Below are 25261 nucleotides of genomic sequence, written 5' to 3'. Positions count from 1 at the left end.
TGAGGACAGAGGCAGGGTGACGGGGACTGTCCCTGCGGCCGTCACTACCTTTGTGGCCGTCGGGACTTCTCTGCTAAAGCGACTGCAAGACCATGAGGTGAGGTGGGGGTTGAGGGCTCCCCTCCATGCCCCTGGCTTCCCCGGGTGCCGTGGCAGAGGGGCGTCTCACCTGACAGCACCTCTGCCCTCCTGCAGGCACTTTGTCCCCAGGCGCTGATCCTGCTGCTCAAGCTGGACTAATGCCATTGCTCCCCACTCCTTTCCCCGGGAGCTCCCAGTGCTGGGGCTCCTGCCCGTGCGAGGAGCAACACTGTGCCCCAAGGCGCAGGGTGCTCACGGCTTCCCCTCCTCGGGGCACGGTCTCGTTCCCATGCCTTCCCCTTTGTCACGGTCCATTTGGATCTCTCAAATGTACAGGACAACATATGCTGTGATTTAAACTTTATTTCATGAGCTCATTAAGAAATACAATAAACAAACATGACAAACGGGGGCTCAATTCCCCTTTCCCAGACTCGTCTATCACGTGAATTCACTTCTTCACCAGTCAAGTCATAAGGTTTCACAGCTTATAATCTGTAACTCTTAATATCGTGCACCTATGAGCAAAAAAAAGCATTAATTACCCAGCCAACGGAGAGAGCGCTCACCCTTCCTCCTCCATCACGGTGCGGGCGTCCCCTGTGTCACACCAGGAAGCATGAAAGCCTCAGCAGTTCAGCTGCTGTTGGATCCGCTTCAAAAGCTTTTTGAGTAAGCTGATGTTTTATACCCTCCAGCTTGGAGGCTGGGTCTATACCATTTCCTTACGTTAGTGGATTCTGAGGAAACTGCCAGACAAAAGGTAATGGCTGCCGGAGACAGCCATCCGCAGCTGGTAATGGCTGCATCATGGCCCTTTAGCTCTCTCTGGCCACCTGTCCTGCCTACGCGGTGCTCTCGCTTTGACCTAATGGTGCTGCTCCCAGCATACATCAGGCCTTAGCATGAGCTGGGTTAGCCAAAATCTAGGCAGGAGTTGAGTGAACAGTCACGCCCTTCCTTGTCCGGCACTTTCCCCCTGACCTCCGCGTCCCCCGTTTTCAGGAGTGACCTCCCAGGCTCCCACATGGCCTTTTGCCCCGGTGGAGTCGATCTCCCTGTCTGACTCTCTGCTAGTGTCAGAGGCGCCGCGGAAGATCCTGCTGTTCCCCGTGGCTGTCCTGACCGATGCCTGCAACTCGTCCCTCGTGCCTGCGTCACGCAGATGATTTGGGGGGCAGCAGGTCTCTCTCGCGGCTCCCTGGGAACAAGGGCAAAGCAAGTCCCATCCCTCCCCTTTGTGGTCCGTCCCCAGGGTGACCGAGTGGAGACGTACCGGGAGCTGGAGAGCGTCTTGTGGGGAGACGACGGCTGTTTGACGAGTGGCGTTGTGAACCGCCTGATAGCAGAGGCGCTGAGTGACATGCGAGCGGCCCAGGTGAGCTTGTTCTCTTTCAAGGCCACCAAAGCAGCCTGCCTCTGCCCCTGGTTTGGGGGGAAATACAGAGTGGCGCAGAGCTGTTCCTCGGTTGTTCAGACCCGGCAGAGGTCCTAAGGGAGAGGCTCTGGGGACTCGTCATGACAGGGAATTTGGAGAGGGGAGTGTTGTGTTAAGGGGTAAAGCCTTTTGGCAGAAAATAAACCCCCTTGCGTTCCAGCTTGTCCTTAGATGTCAGAGGGGCTGGGGGCGGCTAAGCTTAGATTCTGGGTGATGCCCAGTTCAGCACTGTAAGTCCGGTCGCGTTCAATACGTTGAACTATCACGATTACGGATGCACAAATAGCGCATTGTACTTTCAATTTAGTCGCGTTCAACGAACTATCACGGCTAGATTTTAATGAACAGTGCAGTTTATTAAAGCAAAAGGAGTACAGGTTCTTTTGGATTGCCGGTGATAAATACGCTGTCTGCAAGGCAGGTGCAAATAATAATATAGTCGACTACAAGCGCATTAAATTATGGAAGAAAAAGAGCTCTAAAGAATTCTAAGTTTCCCGGGAAAGCACTCGGTACAGCCGAGTGTTCGAATCTCACCCAAGAGGTGTCCCTCTGGGGGGAAGAGAGGTTCAGCCTGTCGACTGACCCCAGAAGGCAGTGCTGTCCTCCCAACTTGTCCATGATGGTATCTTCCCTAATAGTCCCCCTCTCTTTGGGCCTTTTTATACTATTTTCCTATTTAGCTGGAGCTTGAGTGACTCTAGTCATGCATGCCTTTACTTTGATTGGTATTAAGTTCTCTCGCTTTGCTTTTAAAAGGACATGCTAGAAAAAATTCAGAGCACAGGCTTAGTGAGGGGTGGTTGCACTTTGGAGGCGGGTAGCTTTTGGGATGGAGGTGTGCTTTGGTATTATAATGAGCAAAGTTCACCCAGAGGACATGATTTTGCATGTCAGTACCCCAGGACAGGACACTTAGGAGATAAATCAGAAGTAGGGCAGCAGGTTGACAGAACCCCCATTATTTTACCTCCTTGCTTCCGTGGATTCAATGCAGGGACCTACCGTTCCTACCGTTCCAGTTCCCTATCCCTGCGATGATATCACAGAGACTGGCCGTGGCGTCTCCACTCCACTCCACCCTCCGTGTTACTTCTCTTAGGGTCAGCACACCAAACTCCCTTGGTGTTGCTAACATCTAAGGTTGCAGGTTACGTTGCATAGAGAATTATTAGGGAACCAATTCCTTGCGTGTCCACTGCATTCCACCCCAGAGGTTTTGCCTTCCCTCAAGGGGGTGCGGGCAACATATTGGTAAGTCACTTCTAGCAATCACTCCACAGGGAGGCAGAGATCTGTGCAGAGAAGCGGACTCGGGGCTGTTTCGACCTGAGCGACAGCTGGGTTCAAGCTCAACGCTGTTTGTCCTGCTTTGAGGAAGAGCCGTGGCAACCCACCAGCCCCACAGAGAGGTCCCAGGGGGGTCTTGAGTCTGCGGCAGTTTGTTCCTGGCATCTCCATGGAGAGGGAGAGGGGGCAGCAGCACAGGGCTGTTCTGGGGAAAAGCCTCCCTCATCTCGCCAGGGAACTGCTCGCCTGTCCCGGGGTACGAGAGGCAGCAGCCGCTCGGCCCCGAGCACAGCTGTCCCGAGGGGTCTTGCAGAGGAGATGGGGTCATTCAGCCTGCCCTAGTGCCTCAGCCTTTTTCTCCGGAGTGTTTAACCTGTGACGCTTTTGCAGGGTGTGACAGGTGACGTGAAGATGGCCGCGAGTGACGTCCTGGTAGCTCTGGCCCGCTCCCACTTCCACTTTGTCATGTCGGAGCTCCAGAGCCACCTGAAGGCCATGAGGAAGGTCCCTGATGAGATTGTGCTCCTCACCTTGGGCAAAATGGCCCACAGATATGGTATGGCACCCTGGGCCTTGGGTAGAGATCTGTGATAACAAGGAGAAGGGATCCTCCCCCTCCCTAAACGCCCTGTGTTGAACTGGGGGGCTACGGAGTTGCCGTGCCTCCTTGTTCCGTGCCAGGGCCAGTTGGCAGCTCTGCCTTATCAGCCCGATCCCAGTTCCCAAAGGGCGGGAACCTGTTGGAGACAAACCCGCGGGGTCTTGGCCCCGCACCGTCCTCCCCATTTCCCCAAAGGGCTTCCCTGTGTCCCCCCTGGGGAAGGCAGCCCGTCCCACGCCCTCCGGCACGTCCTGCGTGGCCCAGCAGCCCCAGCCCTGGCAGGGATGGACCCCAGTCTCCCGTCTCTCTCACCGACCCTCTCGGTCCCTCTGTCCCTGCCTCCTCTGCAGCCCTGCGGTGCATCCCCTTTGTGGGAATGACGCTGCTCGCCCTGCGCGCCGTGCTGACCCAGGTGGGGAGCGGCGAGGTCCTGCATGCCGTCTGCAGTGGTGAGTGTCGGCTCCTTGGCTGGGGTCCTAGGGGCAGGGGCGGCCTTCGATGCCTCCCTGTGATCTCAGAGGGAACGCGGTGGGTGTGAGCCCGCGGCAATCCCAAACTGCAGCGAGTGTGTAGGAGGAGCGGGGGAAGGCCTGGAGGTTTCTGTGGGCAGGACGCGGCAGCGCTGCACAGAGAAACTCCTGGGTCCCTTCCCATGGTTTCTGTTCCCCCGCTTCCCTCTGGGATTAAACTCCCTGCTCTGAAAGGGCGAGTATGAGGGAAGGGAAGGGAAGGGAAGGGAAGGGAAGGGAAGGGAAGGGAAGGGAAGGGAAGGGAAGGGAAGGGAAGGGAAGGGAAGGGAAGGGAAGGGAAGGGAAGGGAAGGGAAGGGAAGGGAAGGGAAGGGAAGGGAAGGGAAGGGAAGGGAAGGGAAGGGAAGGGAAGGGAAGGGAAGGGAAGGGAAGGGAAGGGAAGGGAAGGGAAGGGAAGGGAAGGGAAGGGAAGGGAAGGGTCTGCAGTGAGAAATGCTAGAGGGGAAGGGGCTGTTGAGGAGAAGGTGCGATGGGTGTGAGGAGGAGAGAAACAGTGGGGTGTTTGAATCCAGGCATCTCAAGAACACAGATTGCCCTCGGATCCAGATCTAGTCCTGGGCTGAGCCCTGCCGAGCCTGGGACTGTCCTTAAAGCAGGCTTGGGCGTGAATGCAAGATACCGTCCCTGCTGCAGACTCTCACATGTTCCCTTCTCCTTTGTCCTGCTGCAGTTCTGGAGCAATGGTCGAAAGGAGTCCATACATACTTGTGCAGCTGGGAGCAATGCCCCTTCCCTCGCAAGGGGGTGGCACAGTTCTGTGAAGCCATTTACCCGGTCTTCCGCTATGTGGTGGCAAATTGGCTGGACTGCAAGGAGGAAGAGGTGAGAAGTGCTGCTTTCCACGCCTGGGGCTGCAGCAGGGATGTCCGTGCCAGTGGGTCCGTCTCTGCCCAGTGGGGTGCGAGCAGAGGGGCGAGGGGCTTCCCGACGGGAAGCAGCCGAGCCTTGGGGCCTTTCTGCAGAGAGGGCTGGGGTACCAGGGTGGGGAAGTGCTCTCTCTCCTCTGGAGCGAGCCCTTCTTCTGCAGGGCAGAAGGGAAAGGGAAACCCCTCCCAGTGGGAAGGGCAGACCGGTGTCCAGGGGATGCTGAGCACTAGGCAGACCTTCAGCCCTCCAAGCGGAGCCTCTCCCTTCCCTCTTCAGGACAAGCAGGCTGTCCTCGGGGCAGTGGCTGCCATGCTGGGGGTCCTTCTGCATGAGGAGCAGCACCAAGAGCTGGCAGGGCAGAGCAGGGCGTTCCTCCGCTGGGACCTTCCTGCAGGCCCGGAGCACGCCAGGACTTCGATCCAGGTGCCACCTTAAGGCTGCAGGAGGCCTGACCCTGGCTGTTTGGAACGGGCCTGAGGGGCAGCCCAGTTCCCACAGCCATTTCCCTCTCGGCCAAGTCGCAGGAGGACTCTGGAGCGCCAGCACCCTAAGGGCAGCCTTTCAGCGCTGCTCAGCCTCAGCTCCTGGGCAGCCTGGGCTGCCGCAAACCTCTGTGCGTGCCCGGGGCCACCATGGGGTGGGCTGGGTTTCGGCTGTGGGTCCCACGCCCAGAGTGCCCAGGGAGAGGAGAACGGAGAGCACCGTTTCTTTTCAGTCCCTCTCAGCACTGATGCCACTTTCTCTAAAATGGACCTTGTTCCCACAGCTCTCTGATGTGACCAAGGAGCCTGGCCTGGCCCAGAAGGCAGTGCTGTCCCGCTGCATCATGCTGCAGGGTAAGGAGAGGAGACTGGGCGATGGCCCGCCGTGCCGTGGCAGCTCTCTCCCTGTCCTTGGCTGTTGGGGACAGCTGCCTGCTGATGCAGAATGCGATTTCTTCCCCGCAGCACGAATGCGCCCCGAGGAGACAGGCATGTTTCTGCACTCCCAGCTGAGCGGTGGGAGTGAGGCCGGTCGCGTGGCAGCCCTGGGCCTGCTGGGAGTGCTGGCCCACTCTGACGGTCAGTGCCACAGAGCAGGGACGCAAGGCAGGGGTTGGGGCTGCTGGGCTGACGGCAGGAACGGGCCGAAAGTGGTGCACCTGCACCCAAAGGGAGCTGCGAAGAACGGGTCCCCCAGCCGAGCTGACGCCCTGCAACAGGGCTCTCCCCCGGCAGTTAGAAATGCCGGCACACCAGGAACGATGCTCCAAGCTCTGTAACACGGGCAGGCTGGTGGGCGGGCAGGTGGGCTGCTTTGCACAGGAGCTGCTCGTACCCGTGCTGTTTCTCGTGTTCTCTGTGTTGCCATAGCCTTCAGTCCCTGTAAAATAGCCGTGCCTCTGGAAGTGGGGTTGCTCCGGCCACGCCGCTGCTTCCCGTGAAGCCAGTCAGGCCCCACTCTTCTGTCCCATTGGAAGCTTCAGGGGATCCCTTCTGCCGCTGGGGCTCTGCCTCAATGCACACCTCTCCGTATCTCTTCCAGCACCTGCGGCGAGAGGGAAGCTGCCCCAGGTGGTGGAGGCCATGTGCTCGTTGTGCAGTGACCCCAGTGCCCAGGTGAACTGGTTTGGGAAGGGAGGGTGCCACCAGGGGAGGCAGAGAAACCCTTTCCCTTGGGACAGAGCCAGGGGGCCTGGGGAAGTGCTGGCGCGTTGCCCAGGTGGTGGCTGATGGCTCGTCCCTGGGGAGAGCTGGCAGAGTGGAGCGGGGAGGTCACTGTGCTCTGTGGGGCAAATGCCCGTCCAGCCTGGTGCTGAAGCCCAGCCCTGACGCCAGGAGCGAAAGCTTCTGCCGTGGCCTTGCCACCTCTCTGCGAGCCACAAAGGCTGCCCCCAAGCAAACCCTTTGGGTTTTGAACAGGAGGGTCATAAGCACACTCCCCCCTGGCAGGTGCGGAGGGCAGTTCTGGAGTTCAGCAGGGAGCTGCTCAGCTCCGGATCCCAGAGCTGCTGGCCATGGGATGTGGTGGGGCACATCTTCAGCGAGTTCAGCCGGACCTCGGGCAGACTGGTAAGGGCAGAGCAGGACACCCAGGGCTTTTTTTTTTGACCAGTGCCTGGACCCTGCTGAGAGCTCCTGCCGGCAGCCTTGGCCTTGGAGAGCTCCATGCTGCAGAGCCATCGGCGCTGGCACTGCCATCAGAGCCGCTTCCGAATGGCCGTTCCTCGTGGGTGTCTGTGCCGATGTTGGTGGAGATGTCAGTGGATGACGTGGGTTTACACCTCGGCATGTCACCCGGCACTGTGGTGCCGAGCTGTGCCCACAGGCGCCTCCGGCAAAGCCGTCTTGCAAAGGGAGGGTCTTGTAGGGGCAGGACATCTTCCATCCTTAAATGCTGATGGACGGTGAGCAAAACAGAGCCAGTGCAGACAGGCGGGCCTGGCTAGAGGAGCTTTCTGTGGTGTTCTCGTGCTCTGGCCCTCCAAAGCACACCCTGCCCATCCAGTAACAGTCTGGGGGCCCACATCCCTTCTGGCAAGGGGACGGGCCGTTTGGCAGTCCCTGTGGTGAGCATTTCCCAGCATTCAGCCGGGTGCCCAGGAGGTGAAAGCTGGGGACGGCCGAGCCTCCCGCTGACTGGCCGAGGACGTTCCCTCTGGCCGGACCTTCCCTCTAGCTGGGAGATCCATGTGCGTCGCTTTGCTCTGAGGCCCGGGGAGGCTCTGCTTTGGGAGCAGGGCAAAGGAAAGGGCTTCTGGGTGCTCCTCCACATCCGTCGGGCTGGGTGTGCTGCCTCCAGGGCTGGCACTGAGCACAGCCTTGCTGAAGGGCACATTCCTCACCTCTGCTTTGGTGGCACGACAGCAGCATTTGGGCCCCAGGGGCCCGTGTAGACAAGCAGCGGCACTGTCTGCTCCCAGGCTTCCCAGTCCTTCCCAGGGTCTGGGACCCGGTCCTCGAGCTGGGTCCGTCTGGCCTTCAGGAGGGAGGCGGGCACAGGAGCAAGAGGAGCACTGGTGAGGCGTGCCTGAGCCTCATCAGTTGGGAGCCGAGAGGAACTGGGGGTTTGCCAACTCTGTCTTACAGGTGGCAGGAGGCCTTTTTGCCTGGGAAAACCCAGAGGATAAAGCAATTCGAGCCCTGTGCATGGACATCCTGGGCTCCCTGGACGTCACTCTGAGAGGGATGACCAAAGTAAGTTGCCCTCTGCCCTGCTGCTGTGGCCACTTCTTGCCTTCAGGACATTTTTCCTTGTGCTCCCCCAGGCCCTGAGCCTGTCCCCTCGTGCGCTGAAGCGCACCAGGCTCAGGGAAATGCAGCCCGTCCTTTTCGTCTTCGAGCTGAGTGGAAATGCCAGTGTGGCGAATTGCCCGGTTCTTCTCTGCAGCTCCTGTGGCCGAGGCTGCTGCAGTACGTGGTGCCAGCCCAGTACAGCGGCATGCTGATCCCGCTCTCCCGCTGTGTCCGAGCCCTGGTTGAGAGACGGGAGAGAGCGGGGTGCGAGGAGGAGGAGGAGGAGCCGGATGCCATGGACTCCCAGGAGCAAGGTAGGAGCCCCAGCGAGTGCTGCTGCTGGGTTTGGCCAGGGGTCAGGCCAGCCCGCATCTCCCTGCGCCCCACCAGCCCTGAGCAGGAGCCCAGGAAAAGCAAAGGGCAGAGACAGGCTCTGCTGCTGGGCACGAGGCGCTCTGCCCTGCGTGGCCCCTTGCCCGGCGCAGAGGCCCGGCTCTCCTGCTCGCAGCGCTCTCCTGGTGAGCCGGGGCTCGCTCCTGGCCGTGCTGGAGCTGCCTTCATCTCCTGCTGGGCAGCCCTGGGGAGCCCCCCAGCCAGCGCTATTGCAGCGCAGCTGCTCTCAGCCCTCAGCCCTGTGTGGGGCTATCGGAGGTGTGAGGCTCGTCGGCTCAGCCAGCCTTTCTGCCTCCCCACAGCCCGGCTGCCGGCTCCCCAGGCCCTGCTGGCTCGACTGCTGGTGAGTAGCGGGGCCCTGGGGAAAGAGCTTTTCTGGCCAGGGGTGGTGGGAGATCCCGGGGTAGAGATGCTGTTGAGGCCAGTGCCGGGAGCCCCCAAGCAGGAGGCAGCATGCCCGAGCCCGTCAGGGATCCCACTCCGTTCTCAGGGCTGGCAGCACCCTGGGTGAAGCCATCGGCTGCCTGCTGCCAGCCAAGCGGCACCGAGCTCCCTCCCGAGCTCCCTGCTGGGAGAAGCTGTGGCTCTGGCGGCAGGAGCGACCCTTCTCTCCTGCCCTCCTCTAGGTGGTGGCGGCAGCTCCTTACCCGAGCCGCGAACGCGCAGTCGCTGCCTTGCAGCTGCTGCAGGCCCTCCACGGCAGGATCCACAGAGGCTTGGGGGTGGCGTGGGCGACCGAGATCCCCCTCCTGCTGCAGTACCTGGAAGGTAAAGTGCAGGTGGGGAGGGAGAGGCTGGAGGGGAGGGAGGGGGGCAGGAAAACGCAGCTGCCCGGCGCGACGGAGGGGAATTGCCCCCAGTTCCCCAGCACTTGCTCCGCTGCCTTTCCCCTTCCAGGGAGCCGGTGCTGAGGCTGGGGGCAGCTGTCCCCTGGCACCAGTTCGGCCCAGGGGATGGACGGGGCCGTTGATGTCCCCTCGGAGGGCAGGTCTTGGCATCACCCAAGGATGGTGTCTGGGAGAGGGACGGGACTGGTGCTCCTGGCGGGGGTGCAGCCCTCGGCTTTGGAGGACCAAGTCCCCAGGCCAGGCGAGGTTTGCAGCAGCTGTCCTCGGCAGTAGCCTGGGAGAAGGGCTGGAAATGGGCAAAAGGCAGTGGGTGGTTCGGGAGAAAACCTGTGTTGGGACCGGGTGCTTGGAGTTGTTCTGGGAGCTGCAGTCGCTCAGTGGGGATCTGCTGCGGTCAGTGCGTCCTTCCCCAGATTGAGTCAATGCCTCTGAGGACTGCCCCTGGGATCCCTCCCGTGTCTTTGGCCTCGCAAGGGCTTTCGCGTAGGCCCTCTCCGGCCTGATGGCCTGGGACTTTTGGGAGGTCGGACTGCAGAGGAGAGCGCCGGACTCGTCTTTGGTGTGAGCTTAAATAGCTGCGAGAGCTTTTGCTTCCTCTTGCTTCCTAGGCAGAACTGAGAGCTCCCTGGCCTCTGCAGAGTGGGAGCGCTGTGTGCTTAAGGTACAGCATCCTCGCAGGGGGTGTCACAAATCGAGGGGGGAGATGAGGGAGCAAAGTTGTGGGAGGAAGCTCGGGGCTGCCTGTGTAGGCACCAGGAGGTGGGGGCACCTCCTGAGCACCCTGCGCCTCCCCCGGCAGTAGGTGCCTGCCCACTCAAGAGGAGCTGCTGCCTGCACACATGCCACGGCTGATGGCTAATGCCTTCTAACGCTGTGGCACGCGCCTTAGCACTGCCTCCTCCTCTAAGTCCGGCCTGCCGGGGGGTCTCACATGAGGCGTTAGGAGAAAAAAGAGGGTTGGGTGGGGTGGGGGAAGAGACTGCCGTTCCCGGCAGCTCTCCCCCGCAGCGTCCCGGGACACGTGAGCCTGGAAAGGTCAAGTGGAACACTCGCTTCCTTTCCTGTTCACACCAGTTTCTGCGAGCGTCGCTGGAGCCCGTCGAGGACGAGGCCTGGACCGTAGGCCTGAGCCAGGAGCTGAGCCAGCGGCTGGGCAGCTCTGCTGCCGGCTCCTGGGAGAAGGTGTGTGTCCTGCCCGGCACTGGGGCTGGAGCTGGCGCTGGTGCTCTGCCCACGCAGGCAGATTTCACTGCTTTCCTCTCCCTCGTCCCCAAAAGGCATTTCCCCTGGGCTGCCCCAGCGGCTGGCCACAGCCTGGCATCGTGGCCGGCTCTGCCTGCTCCCGGAGGTGGTCGGGTCCATCTGGGGCCAGCCCTCTCCTGACGGGTCGGGCCGTGACTGCATCTCGGGCTCGGCTTCTTCTCTTTCAGCTTTTCCTGTACAAGGCTCTTGGGACGGTGCTGGCAGCTTGTCAGGACCTCAGACACGTCCAAGGGCAGGTGCTGAGGTTCCTGCGGGACACAAACCCTGTGGAGCTGTCTGAGGCCAAGGTGAGGTGATGCTCCTGTCCTGAGCATCCCCTGGATTTTCCTGGGGGAGAGGGAGGGCTGCTCCTGGCCCAGCTCCAGACCTCCTTGCTTTCCCCGTTGCTGCTGTTTCCTGCTTGCTGCAACGTCCTGCCTGGCCACTGTCGCTGGCCACGGCTGAATGCCTGGACTGGAACCGACTCCCCGTTTCTCTGTGGTTGCAGGGAATGATTTCTGTTGTGTCCCACGCTGCCGAGAGCCACTTCCACCTGGTCCTGGGCACGGTGACTATGTTCTCTGCCACTTTCACCAGAAACTGGTCCTACCAGGCTTCCACGGGCTGGAAGGTAAAGGAACGAGGGGGTTGCTGGTTGGCTTTCCTTTTTTGGCCGCCTTTCCACTTGTACACCTGCAGCAGCCACACTGTGGCAGCTGCCTTTAGATTAACCTTCTTGGAAGAGCTACCCGAGACCTGTGTTTCAGAGGGGACATCCTGGCCTTGGGGCCCCCGAGGTGTCTTTGGAGAGGATGGGGTTTGGCACCTGGTGGGTCAGAGCCACCCAGCTGGGGCAGCTGCAGCGGTTGCTTGCTTGCTTGCTTGCTTGCTTGCTTGCAGCCACGTTGCCCTGACTTAACTTCAGCAGGAGCTGGTGACAAGGGGGTGGGCGCAGTGTGACACTCTGCCCCTTCCTCAAAGCTGAGGGCTGGGAGCAGGAGCCTGGTGAGGTCTCGTTGGCTCTGCTCCCCACCTGGGGGCTGTGGGGAAGCCTTTCTGGGCAGGGCAGGGCCCTGCAGAGAGAGCAGTGCAGCCTGGCCTGGGGAGGTGAGCAGACCGGGCTCATCTGCGCCACTGACCCGCACAGGCTGCACGGTTCTGAGCAGGACCGTGACAGGCTATGTCGGGTACCTGTCCGCAGAAAGGTTCCAGACAGCTCCCCGACCTCTCGAGTCAGTGGTATAACAGCCGGCAGCGTGTGCGATGCTGGCTGCACCTCCTCCCTCTCCAAGAGAGAGAACTCAAGCTGCGGGGTGGGAACAACTCCCAGCCCCAGCCCTCGCAGCTTGAGGAGTGGCTTGGGGAGCTGCTGGGAGGTGCTGGGGGAAACAAGGAGCTGGCGAGGGTGCGGGGCAGGGCCTGCCGCAGGAGCCCGCCGCAGGAGCCCGCAGGAGTCCCGGGGCTGACGTCTCAGGGCATCTCTGTCGACATAGGTACAGCGGCGGCAGAAGATGGAGAGAACCCAGACCATTCGTGCTGCTCTCATGCGCACCTACGGCGGCATCGCACTGCACGCCCCCAAGGAGCAGCTGCTCACCTGTGTGGATAAAGACATCATGGGCAACATCCTGAGGCTCTCCAGAGATAAACAGAGGGTAGGAGCACAGGGCGCGTAGGGTGGGGATGCCCGGGTGCCCCAGCTCCGGCCCCTCGGGGCTGGGGTGTACCGAGATGGGTGGTCTCTTCCTAAAGACCTCCCAAGGAGGGGTTTGTCCTCAACGTCCAGATGCAAGCCCTCCGTGGGTTCCCCCTGCCCATGCTCCTCTTCCACCTCTCAGCCCTTCAAAGAGTTCAAGGGGTGCTTTGCTCTCTTTGGCCTCAGGACTTGCAGCTCAAGCTCGCCCTGGTGCAGAGCATCGCCGAGGTCAGTTGTGCCATCCAGGCTGTGGGCGACTGCGGCAGCTTTGAGCTCTCCTTAAAGCAGGAGGCGACGCGGACCCTGCTGGTGAGTGTCCGCAGCTGGAGCCGTCACACGGGGGAGTTGTGGGCTGCGCCGTCAGACTGGTTTCCCCAGAGGCACGATGGTCTCTCGGCTTCACGCGAGCTCCTGGAGCTGTGTCCGGAGCTGGTGGGGCCCTTGGGTGCTGGTCCTGGGTGGCTGTGGCTGAGGAGCAGGGTCCCTCCTGCAGTGCCTTTGGGGTTCCGTGGGGGAGATGGGGCAGCGTCTGCCCAGGCCTGGCAGCAGAGCCTGTCCCCGGGGCGGCGGGAGGGCTGTCCCGTGTCCCTGCCCGCTGCCAACTCTGCGCTTGTCTCTGGGACTTGCAGGCCTGGATAAAGAGGGAGCCCTGGGACTCGCTGGTGTATGGAGTGTTTCAGGCCCTGGAGGAGTTGAGGTGAGGTCTGTTCCCCAGGCTCTGGGCACTCCCAGTGTGCCCCAGCCCAGCTTGAGCATGGGGCCAGGAGCTGCTGGGGCTGTGGAGTGGGAGGGTGTTCCCCATTCCAGGTGTCTCCCAGAAGAAGGGAGCCCCAGGGGTTCCTTAACCTGCTGGTGGGGGTTTGCCTGCTGCCTGGGAGGAGGTAGGAATTGCTGGAGCTGAAGGCAGTGCTCGCTGGCATGGGCTGGGGGCGTTGGATTTGGGGCCCTCGATTAGGAGGGACCCAGTTGTGGTTTAAGCCACCCTGGAGAGGGCTAGTAAATCCCCTTTCTGTTTTGTCTCCCTTTTTCCTCTGGCCAGCAAGCTGAGGCCGCCTCTGAGCGGGAAGGAAAATCGCAACCTGCTGGCAGTGTGCTGCCAGAGTGTTTTGTCCCATCCTTCCGAGGAGCGGATGAAAAAGGGAAGGAAGAGTGTGAGGGCAGCTGTGAACATGGAGGTACGCACCGGCCAGCGCCTGCCCACCTCTGGGTCAGGATCCCACCTCAGCACGCCCTGGCAGCCCCCATGATGCATAACCTCAGTTCTCCTTTGCTGCTTTTAGCTTCTGCACAGGAGAGGCATGGAAGATCTGGGCCACCTCATAGAAACCCTTCTGGAGGCTGAGGCGACCTCTGCCTGCTTTGACGACGTGGTCCACGTGAGTAGCCACGGGGCAACAGGGAAAGCATTGCCAGGGCAGAGAATCGAGACCTTAGTGGGTGATAGGAGGTGGATACCTTTCCCACAGACAAATGGGGCTTTGGCTCCTTGCTCTGGGGCTGTGCATCCGGCCGGGGCTGGGGGACAGGAGCGCCCGGCCACTGCAGCCTCAGGACAGGCAGCGAAGTGGGCCCTGATGGAGGGAAAGCCAAGAGCCAGCCCTGAGCTGGGCGAGAGCAGCCCTGGGGGGAAGGCCAGAGCGGGGAGACGCCAGCAGGGCAGCAAGACCTGATGCAGGGCAGAGGCGGCTGCAGAGCGCGAGGCGGTGAAGGCTGCAGGGCCAGTGCTTGGTGGGGCGGGGGATGCGCCAGGAAGGGGCCAGAGAAGAAGGGAGAGGGAGAGGGATCTTGGGGAGAGAAAGATTCCCGTTGCGAGAGAGATGCACCCTGCCCCAGGTCCTGAAGGGCTGGCTCACCTCAGCCAAAGAATGGGAGCGGGAGAGAGCCCTGCAGGTTTTCACCCACGTGCTGGGCGCTTGCAAGGAGCGATGCGAGCTCATGGTGAGTAGGGACCCTCCGCGTGCCCTGGTGCCCCCTTCCCACCATTCGTGGCCCTGGAAAGGAGCCCTGCCCGGCTGGGTGCTGGGTTTTGGGGCCCCTGGGATTACGGGGCAGCCCTTCTGCCTGCCCTTCTGCCTGGTCGCTGCGCAGGGCAGTAGAGGCGAGCGGGCGCTGGGGCTGCCTGCAACCTTTTTCCTGCTGCTGTCCCCTGCAGAGAGGATGTCCCTACAAGCACTTCGGCTCCCTGGTGGGACTGCTGGGGTCTCTGACCAGCGACTGCCTGGCCACGTGCCGCCAGAGGGTATGGGTCTGCCTTGGCTACCTTCTCCAAATGCAAGGTGAGGAGAGCAGGCGCTTCCCAGCCTCGCTCAGCCCGATCCTCCCTGCCTTCCTGGCCTGGCGCCACCGGGGTCCCGTGGAGGGAAGGGGGAGGCAACGTGCTCGGCTGGTTTTGTGCCCCCACCCTGTTAGCCCTCTGCCTCCCGGCCCATCTCAGGAAGGATCCCTGAGAGAGTGTTGTTGAGTCCCACCTCCCCGGGGCGTGCGTGAGGTTGGGTGGTCAGGGCCATCCCTCACTGCTGTCTGAGAGCAGGACATTGTCACCAATGCTGGGGACTGTCCCCCTCCACGTTGCAGGAGAGACAGAGGGTGGTCAGACAGCTCGCTCGGATGAGGTCCCTGACGTTTCAGAGGCGGCCTTCCCCCTCGCTCCCTGCCTTCAGCCTGGAGAGACAGGCAGCTACCCAGGCAGTCTCCAAAGTCATCCCTGGCAGGGAAGAAATCTCCTGTTGAGCACAAGAGAGGAAACCAATTTGCTGCCCAGAGCAAACTGGGCAGGGAGGAGGGATCTGAGCTGCAGGCCCAGAGCGTGCTGCAAAGGGTTGTGTTTGCACCCTTTCCTCTTCAGGCAGCAGGGTCTGCCTGTGCTGAGGAAGTCACAGGGAGGTTTCCTGCCTCCCAGAGACGATGGTGGCCTGTGTGGGAATAGGGGACGCAGCTGCTAGGAGCAGAGGCTGCTGAAACCCTGAAGCCCCAGCAAATGGTTTAAGGAGGAAGAGGGCTCTTTCCAGCCCGGGATATGTCAGCCATTTATGGGGCTCAGGAAATCCCGCTGCCCCACATTCAGGAGGGCCCTGGCTTTCCCTGTGGCCTTCCCTGCCACCACTTGGGTTCTCCTTTATTGGTATCTGGGGCCAGAGGTTGGCTTTCTGTAGACGTGACTCCTCTCCTGCTGTTTGTTCCAGCCAAGAGAATGAAGGTGCCGCAGACAGATGAGATCTGGTGCCTTTGTGAGGAGCTGAACAGCCCGCACACCGAGACTTCGGCAGAGACCTGTACCGAAATAACAAAGGTAACTGGCCCCAAAACAGTGGGGTGGGGGCCCAGCTCCTGGGCTCCTGCACGTCTCCCTGCTCCCCTCCAGAGTCTCTGTCTCCAGAGCGAGCTGTCCAGGACAGCTGTTGTTAGCAAGTAACAGGAGGCTTTGAGACAAGACCGTCCTTTAGGCACGCTGGAGCAGACACCATGATGTGTGCGTTTGCACACACGTGTGTGTGCGTGAGTGCTCTTGTCAGAATACAAATTCGGTATATAAGCAAACAACAAGGGGTAGACACTTCCAAATCGCTTAGCGGCACCAGATGTAAGCAGCACTGTAGGCACAGCAGGAGGGTCAAGTGACTGGCCCCTCTGTGACTGCTGAACTAACGGTCCCGTCAAGTTGCCTTTCCTTTCGGAATCGCTGGGGCAGAGCTGTGACGCGGGCTCTCCTGTTCCTGACTTCTCTCCAGGCTGTTTGCAGATGCATCCCTGCAGCACAGGCTGTGGACTTTCTGACTGCCGTCCTGGGCAGCTTGCTGCATGTCATGCCCCCATGTGCAAGAGCAGTGTGGAAGTGGGTGTTCGTCTTCCTGGTGGAATGCAGAAAGGAAATAGTCCAGGAGGTAAAGGAGAGCTTTTTTTCCATTAGACTTTGTCTTTTCTCCTGTTGGCTGTTGCACTACACCCTGTGCAGTTGGCATGGGCTCAAGAAATGCCGCCTGTGTGCCGAGCCAAGGGGCTACTGATGGTCCGAGTCGTGCGTTAGCACCCGCTGCTGGCGCCTGCTCCAGCTGGTGACAAGGCTATGGGCACTTCTTGTCCAAAGTCTGCCATTGGTCCGGGTCCTTCCCATGAGTGAGGCACTGGGAGGCACCAACCTTGCCATTCCTCCCCTTCCTCTGGGGTCACTGTCAGTCCTCCCTGCCCCGGGACCCACCTCACCCTTCTCTTTCTTCACTGGTCCCCAATTCCATCTACTCTGAGCTTTGCTGGGCATGCTAGGTTTTCCACAGGTTGGATAGTTGTTCATTGCTCTCATTGCTTTCCCCGACTGTGGGGTTACCCAGCCTGTGAGGTGCCCTTCCTTTAGCCACTAGTTGCTGCCCATCTGTAGCCTGGGAGCCTCTGGCCTCGTGCTGTGCCTGCCCTTTCAAGGCTCCTGTTCTCCGCTCACGCTCTGCTGCGCTCCACTTGGGCTCTAGGGCCACCAGTGGCTCAAGCAGTGCAGACTAACTCAAGTTAGTCTCAGGAGGGTAGAGGCAAGGAAAAGCATCCCTGGAGAACTGGGTTCCTCTGGAAGGAGACACGTGCCCTTGCAGAGGCCCTGCAAGGCATCTTCAGGGTCTCGAAGAGCGTGTTTGTTCGTGGCCTTGCATCGCTACAGACGCATGGGGAGAGTTAGCCAAGCGTTGAGCGTGAAATGGGTCCGAGTCCTCTGTGTGCACACAGGGCACGCAGCTGCTCATACGGTTGGGCCCAGGCACACGCAGCGACTGAGGCTGTGCGTGTGAGCGTGTGCACGCGTGTGCGCGTGCATGTGCACGACTGCCAAGAGCACACTGGGCTCCAGATGTGAGCCAGGGTCAGGCAGGGTGGAAGGCGTGAGGTTTCGAGCTGGATCTGGACTCTGTGTCAAGGGAGCAGGCATCGCTCATGTGCTGAATGACTGTGTCTGGGCCCCACAGGAGGGGGTAAAGGATGCACCGAGCCCTTCTTTCTCCTCTTCTTCCATTCAGGTGCCAAAAATCTTGGACACCCTTTACAGCTACATGCAGCAGAGCACCCACAGGCCCTTCCTGCTCCATGCAGTGTTTCTCCTCACCCGCTTTCACCAGGAGCCCGTAATCAGCAGTCTCCTCCAGAAGAGTCTCTTCATGGACAGGTACGTGCACTACCCACCTCCCCACTGTAGTCAAACAGGGACCCTGCAGCTTCCTTGCCCTGGGGGGTCCCGTTGAGAAGCAGGTCTTTTTTTTCTGCCCGAGCAAGACTGCGTGCTTGTGTCTCTGCTGTGAGTGGGGCGTTGTAAGCCCCATTGCAGGTGAGGAGGTTTGAGGGCACCGCAGGACCGCAAGGATGCGGGCTCAGGGGTGAACGTCTCTTCCCTCGCAGTGACACGGTGGAGCTGTGGAGGAGCCTGGGGAGAAGCATCCTTGGGATTCGGATCCTGAGGTGCTTAGCGGAGAAACTAAACAGAGCAGGAAACGACCGCCCGGGGACGGGCTCCTCCACTTGTGAGCGGCACGACCGTCAGACTGCTCTGGAGACTCTGACGGTACGTTCAACGGCAGACACATTTCTGCAGCTTGGCATCTGCTTGCTAACTCATACTTGGGCGCAAGGGAGTCGGGTGCCCTTTGCGGGTGCCCGTGGAGATTCGCAGGGCGCTGTGCTGGGCCGGCCTCAAGGAGCGTGGGGAGCCAGGCCAGTTTGGTACTCCTGAGGCACAAGGCTGTCGCAGAAGTGACAACTGCGGACAGTGACCCCCCACCCCGGGCACGCGGGGGAACCAGGCTGGTGGGAAAAGGCCTTCCCTGAACAGGTGGTTCTTGGTCACGTTTCTCCGCAGATCACCTGTGCCATCTCCGAGGTGGTGCTTGCCCTGAGGAGCACGGAGGAGCTCAGGCAACTGCTTCCCCACCTCCTTCCCAGCCTCCTGAGGTGGGCCAGTGAAATGCTGGGTGAGGAGAGGCTGCTTTTGCTCATGAGCAGCTGGGGAGAACTGTTCCTCGAGTGCCAAATGCACGTGGAGAAGCCGTGCAGGTAAGGAGCCGAAGGGGCAGATGGAGGGGCTGGCTTCAGTTCCCCGTGCCAAGGCATGTGCCTTTGTGGGGCTGAGGGAGGGCTTCGCCTGCCCCACTTCCTAGATGTGGAAAGCGGTCGTCGTGGTTGCTTTTACTTCTGTTCCTTCATGGAGAAACTCCAGCTCCCAGGCAGGAAGGTCTTACGCAGCTCATACTGCGGACGGCCGTCATCTTGCCTCCTGCGTACCCTTGCGCGCACAATAGCATTGCGCTCCCTCAAGGGACCCCCGCTGGGAGCAGTGACTCTTGCGGGCACTGGTGTCATTCTTGGCCAAAGGCTGGTGGGAAGAGGTATGAGGTGTTGGCCTTGGCTGATAACTAGCGTGGAGTCGGTCTAGAGGCGTGGGTTTTCTTCTGCTTCGGTGGGTCTGGGGCATGAAGAAAATGCCAGTGTCGTTAGCTGCAGTCTGGAAGGCTGTGAAGCATCATTCCAGGGGTATTTAGCGCTGCTGCAGATCAGTCTTCCCCTAACCTGCTGTGATTGGAGAGTTCTTGGGGTTTCTGGCGGTGGTGCTATTTGGACTTGTTTTGTTTGATTGGGTTGGTTTATTTTGCATTTTGTTTCTTTTGCCAGGGTTTTCCTTTCAGCTCTAGAGTTGGTGCTGGGCAAATGCATGGCGCAGAAATGGATGCAGCTGCTCGTGAATTGGGCAGTGTGGGCTCGCCTGGAAGACCCCCTGGCTCACCCTGAGGGGGTGTGTCTCCTGAGCAGGTAAGAGCCCCAGGGATGCATCTGGCCAACTCCTGCAGGGCTGTGCCCAGGGAAATGGCCGCTGGGACCCTCCCGGCGTGCCCGGGAAGCCGTCGGGAGCTGAAGAATAGTGTCTGCATCGGCGCAAGTGAATTTTGGAGGCCCGGCCTGTGGCCTTCCTGGGTAACTGTGTGTCCCTCGCTTGTGACCCCTGCACAGGGTCCTGCTCCACGCTGGGCTCGTCTCCCCCTGTCTGGTGAAGAACCTCTTGCCGTGGCTGGATTCCTGCTCAGTTAAACTGCGGGTGACAGCTACAGCTTTCTTTGCTGAGGTAAGGCAGGAGATGGGGAAGGAAGGGTTCAGAGGGCTTTTACTGAGATACTGCTGCTTGGGATGTCTCTTTTTGTGGGAAGATCCCTGGCAAACGGCTCCCTGGAGCAGGGTGGCCAGGGGAGCACCTGGCCGGGACCAGGTCCCCACGGCGCTGCCTGTGGTGTTGTTCCAGATCTCTCGGGACCGCAGGACGACAGGGACCTCCGAGTGAGGCAGGCGCTAGAGGAATCCCTCCGCAATGCCTGGCCCCAGCCAGCACCACGGAGTTAATTAAAGCTCATCAAAAGACACCGAAAGGGGAGCGTATCTGTTCTTTCCCTAATAGCACCCCCGCGGTTGGTGAGACAACGTGTGGGTGACACCCAGGCTGGGGGCTGCCAGCTGTGGGGCCCCTCTCAGATCTTCCCGGGCTGGGGACAATGGAGTCATGCCGGGACAGACCCCAGAGCAGGGGTCTCCCCGTGGGGTCCTGGGGCCTTGCCGTGCCCTCCCACTGCCCATGGGGATCTCCTCGCCACCCCTCCCACCGCGGCATGACCACCTCCAGCACCAGCCCGCGCTGGTGCAGGGAACAGCCCAGGACAGCCCCGACCGTATCACCAGCATCTGGCTGGCCCATCGGACCCCTGCCCGTTAACCCAGGCCCCACCGGTGCTGTTCCTCACCCCCAGCGAGCCTCTGCACATCTGCAGGGGGCAGGGGCAGCTCCACACAGGGAGACCACCAGCAGAGACGGGGCTTTGTCCCTTGGGCTGCTGTGCACGCTGGCCCGGCTGCGAGCCCCTGTGAGCCTCAGCCCCCTGTCCCGCGGGTCCCACCCCACGTGTGATCCAAACTGAACGCCTGTCCTTTGTAGTGCCCAGAGCCTCATGTTTCGGGCCGAAATGCTCAGGTTTAGGGTCCAAACCCGCCTTTGATGACCCCCAGCCTTTCCTCAGGGCCCACAGCTCCATCCTGAGGCTCTCAGCCCTAAAGGTGGAGTTGGTTGCCTGGCAACCTCCCCCCAGCAGTCCCTGGGGAGTCAGTGGACCCAGGACAGCCAATCGCATTTGAGGAGGCGGGGGCAAGGCATCTGATCGATAGGTAACCCACCAGTCAAGGTTCGAGGCCTGCAGGAAAGGTGGCAAGAGTGCAAAAAGCCAGGCACAGTGCTGGGGGGGGGGGGGGCAGTGATGGTTGGAGGCGGGGCATGCCAGCTCCACCAATCAGAGCTGGCAATAGCAAAGCACACAGGTGACTGATAAGCCGCCTGCCCCATCACGGGATGGGAGGAGCAAGGGAGCAATCTCATGCAGCCAATCGGAGGAAACGTCGCCTCAGGGGAGGGCGGGCAGCACACCGCAGCAGGCGGCCAATCACAGAGAGCATCACCTCAGGTGCACCTGGGCAGCCTGAGGCCTGGGGCCAGTCAGAGGCCGCCCTGAGGGAAGGGCGGGCCCCAAACCAGGGCACAGTGACAGCCGAGGGGACCAATCCGAGGCAGCACCGCCTCAAGGGAGGAGACTGACAGCCCTCCCCACCTGTGCTGCCCCATGGGAGAAGAAGGTGGGCTACGCCGGCCACCAGGCCTGGTGCTGGGGCCAGGAGTTTCCTTTAGGCACCTGCAGTGCCGAGGGCTCCGGCAGTCCTGGGAGCTGAGTGTGCCAGGCACAGGGCAAGCGACTGAGCTGGACGTTCTCCAACGGCAGGCATTTGTAGGAGGGGGGCTCGGAGGGAACCCATCTTGCCCTACCGCTGCAGGGGGTCGGGTCCAGGCACGCGGGAGCCCTGGCCCCCTGCACGTCGGGCTTTGCAGTGCCCTCACATGGCCTGAGCCTCCTCCCAACCGCACAGAGCTGCTCAGACCTGCTGCTAACTCCTGGTTCCCCGCCGCTGACTTGCTGCTTGCATGGATCGGACGCGTTGGTTCAGCTGCAAGTCGTGAAAGAAAGCAAAGGACCGAGAAGCCAGAGAGACAGGGAGAGAGGTCGCTGCAGAGTGGAGTCCCTGGAGATAAATGTCTTTGGGGGAGGCTTCTCATGTCAGCTCAGGCCAGGCAAACAGATGAAACTGTGGAGTGGGAAGGCTCCCGTAGGCAGTAGCTCAAAGGGGCTGAGCTCTGCCTGCCAGCCTGTTGTATTAGCCGGGACAACATCAAGAGCAACCACGGCAGCTGCTGAAGACAGGCTATTTAGAGAGCATACTCTCCTCTGAGCAAGTACAAGCCTAACTCTTGACAGCCCGGTTCCCCCAGCAGCCCCCTCCTGCCCCACTCGTGGGAGAGGAACAAGCTCTGGGCCAGGCGAGGGGCTGGTGGGAAGCTTGTGACACTGGTCAGGAGGTGAGGACCAGCTCCCACAGGGGCAGAGTGCCCCCAGGAGCCCCAGGCCAGCACGGCCCTACTCCTACAGCCGTGGTCCCCCAGGGCATGGCCAGGCTGCACCGTCCCACCGTGCCAGCCCACCTCCGTGGGAGGTGAGGGGTCCCCAGGCTCTGCCTGTGCATGGAGGGCTGGGAGGGGGCCAAGCTCTTGGGGTGCTGGGACCCAGAGCTTGGGCTGTGGGACGTTCCCTGCTCTGGGAGCAGAACAGGCACCATGGGCGACTCACTCCGATGTGGCTGTCCCTGTTGCTGCTCTCAAAACTTCAGGCAGAAATCCCTCCAGAGGCCAGGACAAACCCCATCTCACTTGGGGTGTCCCCGCAATGGCCGGCAGATTTCCCTGCCTTCCCGCCATGGTCTGGCCCCATCGTGCTGCGCCCCAGGGAGCAGAGACGGGTGGGGGCCTTCCAGCAAGGAAGGAGGGCTGAGGGGAAGTCTGCTCATCCAAGGGCCGAAGGCTCTGGGACACACGGGGGCTTCCTCACCCATTGCACCTCAAGGTGAAGGGTGAGGGGCAGAGCACAGCTGGAGCCAGAGGAGCACAGCTGGAGCTAGGGCTGCCTGACTAGTCTGGGGGGTGGAGGGAGGAGAAGGTGTGGGGAGGGATGTCCATGACTGTTTCTGGGAATGCTGTCTCAGGCCCCAGCCTTCACCAGGGCCATGCCTCCCCGTGCCCCTTGCCTAAACTTCCCATGTCCCTTGCCTAAACTTCCCACCCCTTGTTATTGCCCACGACGATGCCAGCTGGATTCCAAGGCTGGGCCTGGCAGAGGAGGGAGGAGAGTTGTGGTCGACCCTTTTTGCTCCTCAGGCTGGAGAATGACATCCTTGGCTGAATCAAGAGGGCAGACGCAGAGAGAGGGATGATACTGAAACAAGGAGTTTGGAGAGCTGTCTAAGCTCAAGGTCTGCGAGCAAGACTAGGGCAAGCCCTGCCTCTGGTGACTTGGCTTCCCAGGTCACTATGGGATGGAAGGGGACCTTCTGCTGAAGATCTCTCATGGACGGACGTCCCCACCGCAGACATGTAGAGCTCCTCCAAGGGGGTTACTCCGGGTGCGTCAGTGGAGGGCAGAGGTGGCCCTAGGCCTGAAAGACCTAGATGAAGGGTGGGCAGTGAGGGTTGTGGTGTTTCTCTTCCCAAGTCACCATTCCGTGTGAGGAAGCTCTGCTTCCCTGGCAATGGCCAAACATCTGCCTGCCGTTGGGAAGCCCCAGGGAGCTCCCTTCGGGAGTCTCTGTGGCGCAATCGGTTAGCGCGTTCGGCTGTTAACCGAAAGGTTGGTGCTTCGAGCCCACCCAGGGACACCTCTCCCCTCTTGCCTGCCTATGCCACAGCCTTCTAACATTTAAGGTCCCTTCCAACCCAAAGCGTCCTATGGCTCTAGAAAAAAAACACAGGCTCTTCAGTCCCCTCAGCAAGGCCAGAGGAGGGAAAGAAAACTGATGGCAGCAGTTCCTTATTCTGATTTGCCTGCCCAGCTTGGGGAGCAGGGCTTAGCTCCCACCTGGGCTCAACCCAGCACATAATTTGCCTTAGTTCTACTTTCACTAAAGACAGTAACAGTAGCGTGCTCTAAAAACATTTCTTCTTCTTCTTGATGGTCCTAAGACTCATTTCTCAACTCTTAGTAAACTTAATTGCTTTAATGTTCTGCCTTTCACCTGACTTGATCCCCATCCACTGCTGCTTGTTCTTCTCCAGACTCCTGCCTTCAGGCACAAGGGCCTGGGACACCCCACCAGTATCAGTCCCCTGCCTAAGGAAAAGTCTTCTCCTCTGGAGCCCAAGGCTCCGCCACTTGCTCTCCTCACCCCCCCGGCATCTGGGACCCCACCATCTCATGGTCACTACAGCCAAGGATGACACTGATTATCACATCCCTGTCCACATCTTCCTTGTTTGCCAGTATTGGAGCCAGGTGAAGCACCCAGGGCCCTTGCTGGCCCACCTAGGAGCTGTCTGAAGAAGTTGTCCCGAGATCCTCCAGACTGTTTGCACCCTGTTGGACCCGGTCCATGAATGCCAGGGCAATTACAGTCCCCAACAGGAACTGGCTCATTGACCTGCAGTCTTCCTTGGGCTGCTGACAGAAGACTTTTCCTGCTTCCTCACCCGCATGGAGAGGTTCAGAACTGCCAGCACGATGTCACCCTTATTGCTTCCTCTAATCCTCAGTGACAGAAGCTAACCCATCCTGGAAGAGCTCCATACATCTGAGCTGCCCCTTCACACAGGGCCAGCCCCACGCTCACCTTCCCTGGCACTCTCTTCTGCAGAGCCTCTATCCCTCTTTTGCAGCACCCCAGGTGAGCAAGCTGTCCCACCACGTCTAATTTCATCCAAAACCTTCACAGTGCTGTGAGGCTCCAGCTCCTCCTGCCTGGGCACGTTTGGGCTTCAGCATCTCAGCCGTGGCACCGGGGCTGGGCACAGACTCCTTGCAGGCAGATACGGTAACAGGGACCCAAGGATCCCACGCTGCTTCACACGCTAGAGTGTTTGACAGATGTGCATGCAACAAGGAACTGAGCTGCCCACAGACTGCCCTGCTGTCTGCAAGGCCAGAGAAGCGCGGCTGGGGAATGACACCGTGTCCAGAGAGGCGTTTGGTGACTCTGCAGAAACTCTGCAGGGCTGTGGGCCTTGTAGGACAAACTCCAGGAAGGAGAGAGTGCTGCAGAGAAAGTGTTTGGAGGTGGACACCTTCTGGTCCGTCCCCACTGTGACTGTGGACATTACCATCATCATCTTCCTTCTGCACGCCATCAGGCATGGGAGGAGAGGTTCAGAGAGAGGAGAACGGTCCAGGGTGGAGAACACAAGCACAGGGCTGGGCACCCTGCTGTGGCCTGCCTCCTTGTCCTGCGGCACCACCAAGGGATGGACCTTGCGTCTGTGGCATGGTGTTGCTGTTCAGGCGATGGCAGACAGGCACCGGACCCCTTTGGGAGGCCCTGGGGTGCCTGCCCCACACCAGCTCCACCAGGGCACGGCTCCCCTGGAGGTCCTGTGCTGTGTTTGCCTGCTGAGTGCAGTTGTATTTGGCACTCTAGGCACCTGGCGTGGCACCGGAGGCTTTTTTCTTAATGCCATTAAGTAAATGAAAATAAATAAGGTGTCTTCAGCACAGGGATGTGGACGTGTCTTAGCTTTGCCATGACTGGTACTCTAGTAAATGCAGTGGAGAGAGAGAGACTCCTGGGTCTCCTTCTGGTGCGCCCCTGTGCTTGGTCAGCCCAAGAGCTCCGTGTCCTCCAGAGATATATGTGACAAGGTGCATTCAGGTGCCCTGAACGTACAGGTCCGGTGTCATGCAGGATGGCCAAGGATATCCCCATTCCCCCTCTGGACCTCAGCTGACGCTCAGGAAGGATGTGGGTATTCTCAGAGATTTTCCACCGGAGCTTGCAAACACTTGCATACGTCTTAGACGAACCCTGGCCCCTCGGTCATCAGCAAGTGTCTGTGGGTGAACAATCGAGTGCCCACAGAACAAAGACCAGAGAATCAGAGCAGGGGCTCACCTGCAGGCAATGCTTTTGTGCCCCTGGAATTGAAGCAAGAGGAATCCCAGCTCCTCTGGCTGTGTGGGGTGTATGGGGGGAGCTGA

At 60.4% G+C, this 25261-nt stretch overlaps 1 protein-coding gene and 1 non-coding gene across 2 annotated transcripts; both read left to right on the top strand.

The window, feature by feature from the left end:
* Positions 1–25261, top strand: LOC128147330 (maestro heat-like repeat-containing protein family member 2B). Its single transcript, XM_052799793.1, has 34 exons — positions 1–97; positions 1337–1459; positions 3200–3365; positions 3761–3859; positions 4610–4761; positions 5083–5229; positions 5522–5642; positions 5754–5867; positions 6331–6404; positions 6738–6857; positions 7875–7982; positions 8176–8335; positions 8717–8757; positions 9041–9182; positions 9871–9923; positions 10337–10444; positions 10693–10812; positions 11013–11135; positions 11706–11909; positions 11998–12159; positions 12387–12509; positions 12830–12897; positions 13240–13375; positions 13481–13576; positions 14034–14276; positions 14353–14476; positions 15383–15489; positions 15929–16081; positions 17195–17340; positions 17571–17733; positions 18028–18221; positions 18837–18974; positions 19173–19278; positions 25082–25261. The coding sequence occupies exons 2-34, from the start codon at positions 1445–1447 to the stop codon at positions 25259–25261; spliced, it is 4206 nt and encodes a 1401-aa protein (XP_052655753.1). The 5' UTR covers positions 1–97; positions 1337–1444.
* On the top strand, positions 22882–22955 carry TRNAN-GUU (transfer RNA asparagine (anticodon GUU)). Its single transcript has one exon. It is a non-coding gene; the product is annotated as a tRNA-Asn (tRNA).

Source organism: Harpia harpyja, chromosome 10 (genome assembly GCF_026419915.1).
Source record: "Harpia harpyja isolate bHarHar1 chromosome 10, bHarHar1 primary haplotype, whole genome shotgun sequence".
NCBI lineage: Eukaryota > Metazoa > Chordata > Aves > Accipitriformes > Accipitridae > Harpia > Harpia harpyja.
Note: the sequence above shows the minus strand (reverse complement) of the source record. Positions and strands in the feature narration are given on the sequence as shown.